This window comes from Sceloporus occidentalis, unplaced genomic scaffold (genome assembly GCF_023333645.1).
Source record: "Sceloporus occidentalis isolate IW3139 unplaced genomic scaffold, rSceOcc1.0.p SCAF_10, whole genome shotgun sequence".
Taxonomy (NCBI): domain Eukaryota; kingdom Metazoa; phylum Chordata; class Lepidosauria; order Squamata; family Phrynosomatidae; genus Sceloporus; species Sceloporus occidentalis.
The window spans coordinates 461337-475308 of record NW_028316990.1 but is presented as its reverse complement, the minus strand read 5'-3'; the positions used below and the strand labels follow the sequence as shown (position 1 = coordinate 475308).

Below are 13972 nucleotides of genomic sequence, written 5' to 3'. Positions count from 1 at the left end.
TAGCTCCAGTTAAATACGGTTTAGGCCATGTACCGGTTTACATGGCCTAATACGGTTTAGGCCACGAATCTAATCAGGTAACCTTCAGATGCTGTTAGACTGCATGCAACTCTTCGAAGTCCCAGCCAGCATAGCCAATAGTGAAGAATGCTAGGAGCAACAATCCAGTGACATCTGAAGGGCTGCATGATGTTTACCCTAATTTAGAATTTGAGAATAGAATTCATTGTATTAGGTTTTAACCATACACCCCATCAACTGATACAGCACATTGTCTAAGAAATTCTTAAAAGATATTGTACATGAAAACTATTGTACATGATCCTAACAGTCTTTTACTCATTTCCTTTTGCAGGCCTTCAGTGTGATAGCAATGTTTAATGTAATGAGGTTTGTCATTGCCATTTTGCCATTCTCTGTGAAAGCTGCAGCAGAAGCAGCTGTTTCTTTAAAAAGGCTGAAGGTAAAATTGAAATGATTTTAGACATTCTAGAACTGTGCTCTCATTCTCGTTGTGGTTCCTGTACTATATCATGTTCTGATGATTAATGTATCCAAAGCTTGGGGAGTTCATTTTTGGACTACAACTTCCAGAATCCCAGTGGCTATGCTGACTTAAGGTTTCTGCAAGCTGCAATTAATGGGATTTACACAAGTGTTGATTTATCAAATTCCCATTGATAGAATGGGTCTACTCTAGTTGGGACTAACAATTGGATTTAGATCATAGGATTGAGGGGGGAAAGAGGAGGAGAGACAGATTTTTTTCTTTTTGATATTATATTAATTGCATGTTAGATACTTCCTTTATTCATAAAGAAAATTGTCATCGATAGATGATAGATAGATAGATAGATAGATAGATAGATAGATAGATAGATAGATTCCATTAAAAAAATTAAATATACCTACAGCAGAAGAAAATCCATTCTAGATCAGACCAAAGGACCATCTATCTCTGCCTCTTCTTTTCCAGAAAATTCTGGTTACTCCAATTCCTCCAGCATATGTGAGGCTTTTGAAGGACTCCCCTAATGCTGTGGTCCTGGATGGCGCCACGTTGTCTTGGGGATGTGATTTCAGTGAATGCAGCACCAAAGGGATCAAGGAGGCAACCCAGAGTGTCACTTCTGCCAACAAATGCAATGCCAAAAAGAGCATGGACACAACCCTGAACGGGAACAGCATCTGCAAAGACAAATCGGGGTCAAAATCAGTCATTTCTCCCTCTCAGATAACAATTGCTAGGAAGGAGAGCAGCTGTCCCTTTGCTTTATGCAACCTAAATTTCGCAGTACCAAAAGTAGGTATACTTTTGAGCAAAAGTGTTTAAGTGGGTTTCTGTTTAAGCTAAAATGGAGGTGATTGAGACATCTAAGCACAGCAGGAATGTGAACACAGTCTTCATCCAGTCTGTGTCCATTTTTCATGTATTCAACAGAACTTGAAAAAGTGGTGTGGATTTTCAAACAAGTGCAGAAGGGAGAAGATTAGTTCGGATAATTTGTGTTGTTTTCTTTTATCATGGATTTGATTGCCATAATCTATATGGAAGTAGGAGATTGGAACATGAACCCATTTTACTTTATTATTTTCTTTCTCTTTTTTTGTTGTTCTAGCATTAATTTGTTGAATAGGAGCATGGGGTAACCGGGGAAGGGGATATTGCTATTTCGTGTAAAGTTTTAACATTTAATAAAGTTATTAAAAACACATTCCCTTTGCAGGGCAAAATCCTGGGGATCTGTGGAAATGTTGGAAGTGGAAAAAGCTCAATCATCACAGCAATATTGGGACAGGTATGAGCACATTTAAACTCTGTGTTGATATATGTTCTTTGACACTTATGCTTCAGAGTCAACCTCCAGTGGAATGTCTTGTAAGCCTTTACATTTCTTGACAGTTAAATTGGGCCTTGACTACACTGATCATATAATAATTTCTGTGAGCACATGCTGCGATTGCACAGTATAGACATAAGGCCTGCAGACTATGCACCTGAATTGCATCCCAGAGTTTCTCTGTTTGCAGTGATTTTACCAAAGTTGCAGCTATTGGGGGGGGGGGCAACCCTCCAGATATACATTCTGCCTCCTACTGTACTTAAACATCCTTTGTGTTCAGTAGAATGCACGCATGCATAACATCCATGTATGTATCTGAGCACCTCTCTCAGTGTATGTGTATGCACACATGTGCACACACACACATCTATTTTTCCCTACATGGGGAGATGGTATATAAAATACAGATATTATTAAGTACCTAACACTGATTTAAGATCAAGAGCCCTCTGTGAGTCTGGGGGAAAAGCAGCTAACTGTTTTCTACAGTGCATTTCTTTTGCCATTGAATATTGTTAAGAGCTGTGTTAGCAAGTTGTGTCAATTCAAAACAATCAGGGCACCCAGCCACAGATGGTGGCGAAACATCAGGAATAAACTCTTCTAGAACATGGCCACATAGCCCAAAAAACCCAGAAGAAACAATCAGGGCACCTCTTCACACATTTTGTTTTGCATGTAATGGACTAAATATTACCAAAGCAACATTCCTCAGAAACTGCACTTTCAGTATACTCTGCATATGTTTCATACATCAGGTTGGTTCTATGGGACATTCTTAAGTCTGCAGTCACTTCGGGGTGAAGGCCATTCACAAGCCTTGGAGAAAGTGCATAGGTTTCTACTCACAAAAACCTATTTCTTTCTTCTTTAGTTACATTTTTGTCCCAGTTGTTCCTCCAATACGCTCCAGGCAGCATACCTGGCTCTCCCCTTTCCCATTGTATCCTCACAACAACCCCAGGATCCCATAAGGGAGGAAAGCAGGATATAAACAAATAAAGAAACATTTTGAATGCACATTTTAAGGGAGTTGAAATGTTGGGTCCCAACTTGGAGCCAACATTTCTCAGCTGGAAGGAGAGACTTTCTTATATGTTGTGTGAAGATAGTTAGAACAGAGCTTAGAAAAGTTACTCTGGAGGATTCTGGGAGCTGTTGCTGATAAAAGTAATAACATTTCCAAGCTGTGAGAAGAATGCAGGAAGCTGCTTTTTACTGAATTAGATCATTGGTCTATCTAGCTTTCTGGTTTTCTTCATTGGGCATGGAGAATGTGTGTCCTTCCAAATGTGACCATGATCTACTATGCTGGTTTTAATAGTTAATGGGAAAGCACAATAAAGCTGGCCGGATCTTGTGCTTCTTGTTTCAGATGTATTTGCATAAGGGGACAGTTGCTGTGGATGGTTCATTGGCTTACGTCTCACAGCAGGCATGGATATTTCATGGGACTGTCAGAGAAAATATACTTTTTGGACAAACCTACGATGAACAAAGGTAAATATGAAAACCAACTAGAAGAGGCCAAAGGGTAATATTGTGGATCTCTTCTTGCACTTTGCTTTTCAATTTAAATTGTAACAAAACTCTAGCTTTTTGCTTCTGGAGATATAGAATAAGCCATACAAGTAGAAATTATTCAGAGCTTGGAAAAAAATTGCTTTTTTAAAATTACAACCTCTAAGAATCTCCCAGTCAGCATAGCCAGATAGTTCAGTTAGGTAACTGTAAACATATTAACTTACCCATTCAAGGAAATTGATAGCAGTGCTCCCAGGACAACTTGCAATAAAATAATAAAAACCACAAGTTGAAAGCAGTAAATCACAAAGATCACATGAAAGCAAAACACAGCAGGGCATAAAATGAGATGACATACCAGCATAACATTTCAAACAGGGGCTGTGGCAAAGCCATGAGAGCTGCGTTCACCGCTCTACCTCACTGGGACCCTCCTATGGGTTGCCACCTGGTGCAGTCCATACCGCCTGCACCCACCCAGTAATGCCACTAAGAAATAATCTGAGTTGGTGTGAAGGGCTCTCTGTGTCCTGATGATTGTGGATCTAACAAAGGCCCCATACAGACAGGCCACAATAAAGCTGCTTCGAGTCACATTGGAGGTATGCTGTTTCAATGATGCATGCATCCTAAGAGTACGGAAGCTGCGCCAAAGCTGTGCTCCACTCCTTAGGACTGGATTGTGACTTTGGCCCAGCTTCCGGACTCTTAGGACGCATGCATCATTGAAACAGCATACCCCCAAATTGACTCGAAGCAGCTTTATTTTGGCCTGTCTGTATGGGGCCATAATCAGATTGCCAAAGAGATGTCTCAGAGATTAGACACAGTTCAGTATAATTTTGAAGCAAATTTGTAGAGTGTCTTTTCCTTGGAAGAAAATAATTTATTTCAAGGAAGGCTGAACACAGTTCATTTTTAATATTCTAGATACAATTATGCCATCAAAGTCTGCTGCCTGAGGTCGGATATGGATATTCTTCCTTACGGAGATATGACTGAAGTAAGTGTTATAAAAGAAGCTGATTTAACTGAGTCTTTCAGCATATGTGACAGAGCATTCCTTTTTTCTTTTTAAAATGATTTTCTCCTACAGGGGCTTTTTATAGTGAAACAACCTCCTTATTCTTGCTCTATTTGTCATGAAGCTCCAACCTTAGTCTGCCAGGACTGTCTGTTTCAAATTAGGAAAGTTGGGAGGTATAGATTTGGAGTGGCTTGCAGTAAATATCAGGCCCCTAGACTTCTGGAGTTTGTTTTCTGCTATACTACAGTGCAATTCAACTTGTTAAATATTGACCAGAAAGTGGCTAGCTTCTACTTTTCAAAGTAGGCTGCATGGACAAAGTAGGGCTCTAATTTGTTTCAGGGCCACTAGACAATTTGTTCATTTTTGTCAGTGTGTTTTTTTTAGTAGGGCAGAAGATGAAAGTCTCCTTTAAATATGCCCATTTTATTATCCATGTTACACTCTGAATTGCTGTGCATCCCTGTGAGTGACTGAAATGAAAGCAGCTACCTGTCCTGGGGGACCAAAACGTTATAATAATAGAATTTGGCATCATGTCCCTCCAGGCCATCTTGTCAGTTTAAATTTTCATTAGAATGCACTCTTAACAGGGAACATCCTCTAGCTTGGGACTCAAGCATATTTAAAAAATATCTTGGTTCTGGCTGCGGCGCCACATTTCTCAGCGATTGTTTGAAAGAAGTCACTGGTTGCCCCATCTGGATGCCTACCTGCAGATCCTTTCTCATTTTGTTTCATGGGGACATCTTCCAGAAGACATGTCCAACACCAGACCCCAGAATAGTGGGGGTGAGGGGCTTGAACCCCCTAATTCTGGATTGGGGGAGGAAGTGACCCTTAATTATGCCATTCAAAATAATTACCAACCGGCTCTGTCTATTTTCTTTGGCCCAAATGTATACATGTTTATGTACACACAAACTCCTGATATGGACAGGCGTGCACACATACAAGCAAAACCCCTCCTGGAGCAAGGAAAAAAGGGTGCCCCAAGAGCAGTGGCACAGCTTCCCCATGTATTCAGCCTCAGCTCCCCTCCCTTTCTCACTAAGTTAACTACCACACCATTCGTTTGCATACCCACTCCATCCTCTTTTCATTTTTAACACAATTAACACACTTCTTCAGTCACACACTTCTCCTAGAGATGAAGGCTGCACCTACACTGCAAAACCAGTGCAGTTTGACATTGCTTTGACTGCCATGACTCAATGCTATGGATTTTTAGGATTTGTAGTTTTGTCAGATATTTAGCCCTCTCTGCCAGAGAGCTCTGGTGCCACAATAAACTACAAATCCTAAGATTCCATAGGATGGAGCCATGGCAGTTAAAGCAGTGTCAAAGTGTATTATTTCTGTAGCGCAGATACAGCCATAGTGTCTCATGCCTGCTTTGGTTTGTTTCCCCCCGCTTTGCTCCTACATACTTGACTAGCCTTGCTCATGTACTCTTATACTACATCCCCTCCGCTTCTCCCACACACATGCTCACACCTCTCTCCAGTGTTTCTCCCTGTCCATCTGCACTTTTTCTGTGGTCCACCTTCACCTTCTGCTGCCCATTCCCATCTCCTTTGCCCCCACCATCCCATTTCATCCTCTCTCATACAAACATAGGTTATCCCACATATTAAGAGCCAACCACAAACCCAAAAAATGTTAACAACTAGTTTGGGCAAACTGGCTGAATGACAGTACTACTGCCTTTCCTCTGAAATGATCAGGCATCAAAGCTGGGAGGTGCAGCTTGGACCCCCCGAGGAACTACCAGTCAGAAGTGTCCTTATAATCATCTTTGCATTTGCTTAATAGAATCTGACATATTTTCCCCTTTCCCTGAAATATTCATTTGATGCTTTAAACAATTTTGTAATATTTCATTTATTATTTTGGCATTATCCTAATGGTAGTCACATTGTTAGCTGCTTTCCCTAATGGTATCATTGTTATGCATTGTCTTCTGCCTTTTTATTGTTTTGTAAAAAAAATTATGTGCAAGTACACAAAATTCATCATGACCTCTCTGACAGTTTTGACTGCCACCTTCATCTTAAAAACAGTTGCAAGGTCTCTCTGCATCCAGCTCTGTCATTAGGCAGCAGGAAATAAGCTGCCTCAGGCAGCAGATTCTGAACAGCATGAAAAGACTATAAATTACTGCTTATGCAATTTAATGTCTCTGGTGCCAAAATAACTGCTGACATGGGGTATTTTAAATGTTGACTTTGGGAATAAAGGGCATCATTTGCTGTTCTGCCTCAGGCAGCAAAATGTCTGGGGCTGGTCTTACCCAGAGCTTGAAAAAAATGTTGTTGCTATTGTTATTATTAATATTAATTGAATTACATCATCCAGCATGTTGACTAGGGTGGTGTCTGCACAGGCCAGATACTCTGGAAGCAGCCTGAAGTATCCTCACCTGAGAGTTACCCAATGTCCTCCCATTTCTTGGGGCCTCCATTGCGATGCTGGGTGGGTATTTGTATGTGCAACCCAGCATAGCCACTGTTATGGTGAATCACTCACTCTGAGGTCGGAATGAGGTGTTCAGCATTGATCACATGGATGGACACCTTGTTCACTGCTGCACAAGGTCTTTAAACAGAGGCTGGATGGCCATCTGTCGGGAATGCTTTGATTGACAGTTCCTGCATGGCAGCGGTTGGACTGGATGGTCCTTGTGGTCTCTTCCAACTTTATGATTCTATGATCCTGGTGGCACAGTGAGACTTGTTGTAAACAATGAGAGGGCTCAAAGCTCTGGTCAGAACAACTGAACTAACCAGGAGGAGCAAGTCAGGAATCAAAACAGAAGAATAACCAAGGATGCCAGGGCAACTTTGCTGCTTAAACAAGGTTCAGGTGGAGCAGGTATCCATCTTATACCACTTCCTGTTCAGGAAAAGCTGGTGAGCTTCCTTTATGGATGAAGAAAACGCATGGCCTAATGATGCTCCACTGAGAAGCTGCTATTTGTAGTTCAAAGAGCTGCCTTCAAATCCAGTCACTTTTGACCGAAAGAAAGGAGTGGGAGAAAAGTATGGAATCCACAACTCATAACAACCCAGTTCCCTCTCTATTTTAATTATACCGCCTTCCTTTATCTTTCATAAAACATTTGTGTGGAAGGGGGAGGAAGAATAAAAACAATGCTTACAGGGATGTTTCTGCTACCCAGTAAATTAGAAAACTTCCTTGCCCCATCTAAGGTTGGTCCCAAGACTTCAGTACTTCTGTTCTTAACTTTCAATTAGGCCATTGAATATTTGCCCAAAAACATTTACTCAAAAGTAGGTTAAATAAACACATCTTCATGGGTGTTCGCAAAACTTCAAGCATTTGGCAGAGAGATGAAATTTAGCTCAGCGGTCACACATGTGATAAGCATATCAAGTCTATGTTCAAAAAGTTATTTATATGCAGAAAATCATGATATCATTGTTGGTAAAGAAAGAGCTGGTAATGTGAAAATTTATCATGGATGCTGGGGAAATTCCATGGTTGGAACTCAGCTGTGAATCATGGCTCGGTAGTTGCATCTTAATAAGCCTGTAAAGCTTTTATGAAATGGGAAACTCTTATATAAAAATTGTTATTATCCCCTGACTGATGCGGCAATTTTGTCCTTTTATAGATAGGGGAAAGGGGCATCAACCTTTCTGGAGGCCAAAAGCAGCGAATCAGCTTAGCTCGTGCTGTCTATGCCAATAGAGATATTTATTTATTGGACGATCCTTTGTCAGCAGTGGATGCACATGTTGGGAAACATATATTTGAAGAATGTATTAAAGTTGCCCTGGAAGGGAAGACCATACTCCTTGTTACCCATCAACTTCAGGTAATGGAAAGAGTATCAGGTTAGTTTCAACAGTTTGATCCTACCAAATAATAGAGATAAATGATGAAGTGGTGAGGTAATAATGTACAAGTCTAGGCTGGGGCTGCTCAAAGTGAGATTAATCCAGTGATCAATTTTTAAAACATGGAATATAAGCACTGATCCAGTGGTCAATCCCAACTACAATAAATACATTGAATCCATGTGAACATGGTAAATCAATTCTTATATAAATCCCATTGATTGACGGGGCTACTCTGGTTGGAACTAAGAATTAGATTTAAGGTGGATTGACTCAAAGTTTTACCCTTGACGTATCCACAAGTCATATCAGAATCCATAATTTTGGCCCTAAAACCTCCCTTTGACTAATATACTGTATGAGGTTCACTTACAGTTGAGTATATACGTACTCAGTTGAACTTTGGGGTCATTCACACTACAGAATTATAGTGCCATGATTCCACTTTAACTACTAAAACTGCATGCTATGGAATCCTGGGACTTTCACTTTAGGGAAAGATTATTTAGCATTCCCAACCTAAGTGTTCCAGGGTCTCAGCAAACTACAAACACCAGGATTACATAGAATGGAACCATGACAATTAAAGTGGAACCACAGCACTATAATTCTGCAGTGTGAATACACCTCTGGATCTCCCAAGCCAAGAATGTAACCACTATATCCCTTTGTCTTTTATTGTAATGTATTGTCGTAGTGGGGTGGGGTAAGGCTCATCAAATGATCTGTGGTGTGAAATGGAGGTTTTACTAGTGTCTGGCCTGGAGCTTGGAGGTTATTACACACCTTCTATGCTATTATTTTGATGCTTGTGGTTATTTCTCATCATCATTCAAGAACTTTCAAAAACATCCCTGCAGTTGTCTTTTTCTTGATTTAGAATTGTTTCCAATCCAAGCTGCCTTTAAAAATGAAGTGAAATGGAAAAGCCCACCTGCAGATGGCACAATAAACTCAGAGCAGTGTTCAGCTGCTAAAAATGCATTTTTCCCAAAAAGAAACAGATAGAAAGCAGAAAAGGGGGGGGGGGGGGAATGGTATTTCTGCTGAGGAACACAGAGAATTTGTGTTGCTCAACATAAGCGGAATTGTTGCATAGACAAAATGAGCAGCCTATCAAAAGTTATAAGGATATCCCTAGACATTCCCCTAGAGTTTCTCTTATTTCACTGATTCAGCTCTGAATCAGAAAGTATCATGTACATATTGTCAGCCCCCTAAATTCACTACCCTTTCCTCATTCAGTGGGTTATGGAGCATCCCATTGAGTTATGTAGCTATTTGTTTACAGGTTCCGCTGGGAATAGAAGTTTAGAAATACTACGAATGCCAATACCAGTAAAACGACGCTAGTACTATAAAATGTAGAGATCCAATGTGGTGTAGTGATTTGAGCATAGGACTAGGAGTCAAGAGATTAGGTTTTGATTCACACTCAGCCATGGAAACCATGGGTCTGCCAGGGTTGCCATAAACTGGAAACTACTTGAAGGCATACAACAACAAACCATAAAATGTAGTAGAAGGATATTGTCCTTCTATTGGCAGGCAAAGACTTTGTTTTTTAATTCCAGCTGACTGGCTTCAGAGGAAAGGGCTTTTGAATGGAGTTGGGGAGTGTATGAGAGGAAGGAAATGTTCCACTCTCTTTTACTGGTGTGCTTTTCAAATCCTTCTAATTGGGTTCTAATACTATGAGATCTTGTGCTTTTCAATGGACATGTGTGTTTCTTTTAATTATGACCGCCTTGAGTCTCAATTTTGCAAAGATGGTGGAACAGAAATTGAATCAATCAATAAGCCAAACAGTTCAAACGTGACAGCAATACAGGCATACCTCAGTAAACAAAGTATCTGAAAAAGAAAGGTATAGCTGTAATTTAATAAGAGAAGCAAATAATTTATTGCATCTCCCCCCCCCCCCCGAGAAGTACATGGGAAATGAAATGATTCTGTAATTTTTTAAAAAATGAAAGTCTTTAGAGCTTAAGTTCAAAAAATATTCACGATGTTCAAAAATATTCACAGATATTCTGTTTCAATCTCTCTCTCTCTCTCTCTCTCTTTTACAAAAATGACAACGTACCAGTATTTAGAATTTTGTGATGAAATCATATTGCTAGAAGATGGAGAGATATGCGAGAGCGGCACTCACACAATACTGATGGAAGCAAAAGGACGCTATGCACATCTAATTCAAAATCTGCATGCAGAAGAAGCAATGGTGGGTTTAGTCTGTAAAGTGGCTTTGCTTAAGAATGACAAGCAGGAGTGTATCAACAGTTCTGTAAGATCAGACCAAAGGTTTATTTAGTCCAACATTCTGCTCACATAGTTGCCTATGAAATGAAACTGCACTCTCTGTCTCACATTCTCCAGCAAGTGATGCATAGAGGCAATGTGCATTCAGCTGTTAATACTGGTTGTGATCTATAACCATCTAGACAAGTAGCCATTGATAGTCCTAATCTTTATTAATTTATCATCCAGGTTTTAAATCAGGGATGGAAACCTGCTAAAGGATAGGGCTGCAATGCCTTCATGGAGGCCTTTGTAGGTCAACACGGAGAAATGTAAGGTACCGCACTTAGGGCAGAAAAATGAAACGCACAGATATAGAAGGGGGGACACCTGGCTGCATGAAACTACATGTGAAAGGGATCTAGGAGTCCAAGTAGACCACAAGTTGAACATGAGTCAGCAGTGTGATGTGGCAGCTAAAAAGGCCAATGTGATTCTAGGCTGCATCAATAGAAGTATAGTGTCTAGATCAAGGGAAATAATAATGCCACTCTATTCTGTTTGGTCAGGCCCCACCTGGAATATTATGTCCAGTTCTGGACCCCACAATTTAAAAAGGATGTTGAGAAACTGGAGTGTGTCCAAAGGAGGGTGACTAAAATGGTGAAGGGTCTGGAAACCATGAAGCCCTATGAAGAGAGACTTAGGGAATTGCTGGGGATGTTTAGCCTGGAGAAGAGAAGGTTAAGAGGTGATATGATAGCCCTGTTTAAATACTTGAAGGGATGTCACATTGAGGAGGGAGCAAGCTTGTTTTCTGCTGCTCCAGAGAACAGGACCCGGAACAATGGATGCAAGCTACAGGAAAAGAGATTCCACCTGAACATTAGGAGGAACTTGCTGACAGTAAGGGCTATTTGACAGTGGAACACACTCCTTCCTCAGAGTGTAGTGGAGTCTCCTTCCTTGGAGGTAGTTTGTGCTGTTGCTTGTAGGCTATTCAGACAGATCTTGCTGATCATTGTTAGGGACACAATTCTGGACTGGATGGACTGTGGGCCTGATCTAGCCAGACTTTTCTTTTATTCATATCTAGAATTTAGAAGGCTTGAAGCTCCAGTGTATTCTATCTGCCCATCTTGGTTTCTATTATTTATATACCCCATTTCTTTCAAAGGCTCCCAAAGGAGTGAACACAAAAAATAATAAAGTACAGTAAAATAAAATACATCAATCATCTATGAAAACAACAATGTAAGAGAGAGAGAAAAAACACAGCATAAGGGAAGATGAATAAGTTGGAAGTCTTTTCATGCTGAAAGATAAGTGTGTTCCTACCAGTCTGATACATAAGGACTAGCAGCCTTAACAAGCAATGAAAAATACAAAACGTTGTAACAAGAAGAAGAAATAGACACTGTCTTTTCTTAGTAACAGAGTATTCTAACTATTTAAGAATTCAGGGCAAACAAAGTGCAAACAATGCCCACAAAAGAACCATGATCATAAATGAGTAAGAATAAGAATGTCATGAACATTATTCTCTTATTTTTCAATTTTAAACCAGAGAATCAGAGCCATAAGATGTAGTGCCAATTGCCATTTTATATTCTTATTTTAAATCTTAATACTTAGAAATTCGCTTTGTCAAATTAATGGAGGATAAAGGTATCAGCGGTTGCTAGTCATAATGACTCAGTACTACCTCCAGAATCAGAGCCACCATGTATCTGAGTACCATTTGTTGGGGAACAACAACAGGCTTATGTTCATGGAGAAATCCCATAGACAACTCATTGGCCCCTTTGTAGACTAAGCAAAGCAGTATGGCCTTTCTTACGTTCTTATGAAGGTATTGTTGCACTTTCATCTTGGGTTATGTGTGCTCACAGGGACCTGGTTGGCCACTGTGGGAAAAGAGGACTTTGGACTAGACAAACCTTTGGTCTCACAAAGCTCTTTTTAGGTTCCAAAGTAAAATTTAACACCTGTATTTCCTTATTTCAGAGTCCAAGCAATGGTTTCCTTAACTCAAGTGCAGTGACAGGAACAGAAGAAGAGGTTCAGGAGAATGTTCCCGAAGTCTCTTACAAAGGAGTTGAAAATCCTGGTAAAATCATTGAAAAATCTTGTTCGACATTTTGAACAGCTCACATACTTTGCCTGACTCTTCTCTCGTGTCCTCAGCTTTCGATATGTTGGATGAGGCCAATGAGGAATCGAAGAAAGACCTTGAAGTGAGAAGAGATGCAGGTATGCTACAAGGCATAAGCTAAACCCATAACATCCATGGTGTGGTATTTTGAGTGCTGGACTATGACTCTGGGGACCCAGGTTCAATTCCCAGTTTGGCCATAGAACCCACTGGGTGATCTTGGGCAAGTCACAGTCTCTCAGCCTCAGAGTGTGGCAAAGGCAAACCCCTCTGAAGAAACTTGCCAAGAAAACACTATGATGGGGTTGCCTTAGGGTCACCAGAAGTTGGAAATGACTTGAAGGCACACAACAATAAAGGTTTCATTGCAGTGTGTGTGTGTGTGTTTTGGATTTTGCTGTGTTTGTTTTCTTAAAACCTCCTAAAGATAAGGACATGCCCAAGATGCAGTTCTGAACTGAACCAAAAGCTATGAGTTTTTAACACAGTAAAACTCCAACATGAAATCGCATTTTCTCAGTAAACAGTCTCCCCTCTCATCAGCTTCAAATTGAATGCAGATATAAAATAGCTCAGTGATAGAGGATGGGGAACAGTGAGGAGGAGAAATTGGTTCCTTTGTCTGCTTATCCTTTTGTCTTGTGGTGTTTTGCTTTATGTATCATTGGATGGGAAAACAACAGCATCAATAGGCTTTTGCAATTGATCACTTTTGGTAAATCAACGCCTGTCACCTTTGAATTCCTGTCACGGATTTCAATTCATTCAAGAGTCATTAGGAAAACAGAGGGAGAGCATTTACCATATGGCTTCATCCAGGGGATGCTGGCTAGGGAAATACATTTCACCTAGACTCCCATGAAGACTGAAATGTTTATTTTAGTGGATAGACTCGAGTGACGTCCAATTTTGGTTAAAATGCATGAGATTTGTCAGTACCGGGTAACATTTCATTGTGAATAAATACTTGATGGTTTCTGCGACAGCTCCTGCAAACCAACTTGTTCAAGAAGAAGGAAGGCAAGAAGGCTCCGTGACGTGGAAAACTTACTGCACTTATATCAAGGCATCTGGAGGTACCTCCTAATGAAGCTGACTTTTCAGGCAATTTGGCCTTTCTGTCTGTCAGTTTGGGCTAAAATGTATACTTTTATACTCTGCTTAGTGCACAGAAGGAGAACTGTTGAGCATTCAAATCCACCTCAAATATTCAATCATAATTTTTGTCATATATTTATTGTTTATTATCCTCACAAACATAAAACATATATATAATATAAATCATACATGTAATACAATCAATCTTACATTTAGATAC

At 40.2% G+C, this 13972-nt stretch overlaps 1 protein-coding gene across 2 annotated transcripts in view; it reads left to right on the top strand.

The window, feature by feature from the left end:
• Positions 1-13972, top strand: part of LOC149305726 (ATP-binding cassette sub-family C member 12-like) — a 55697-nt gene that overhangs the window by 12293 nt on the left and 29432 nt on the right. For both annotated transcript variants that reach the window (XM_089539848.1, XM_089539849.1), the window contains 10 exons: positions 356-463; positions 977-1303; positions 1728-1799; positions 3220-3344; positions 4299-4371; positions 8033-8236; positions 10348-10482; positions 12507-12609; positions 12687-12752; positions 13641-13730. In XM_089539848.1, the coding sequence (XP_089395974.1) occupies positions 356-463; positions 977-1303; positions 1728-1799; positions 3220-3344; positions 4299-4371; positions 8033-8236; positions 10348-10482; positions 12507-12609; positions 12687-12752; positions 13641-13730 (1303 nt within the window). The remainder of the gene's footprint in view (positions 1-355; positions 464-976; positions 1304-1727; positions 1800-3219; positions 3345-4298; positions 4372-8032; positions 8237-10347; positions 10483-12506; positions 12610-12686; positions 12753-13640; positions 13731-13972) is intronic.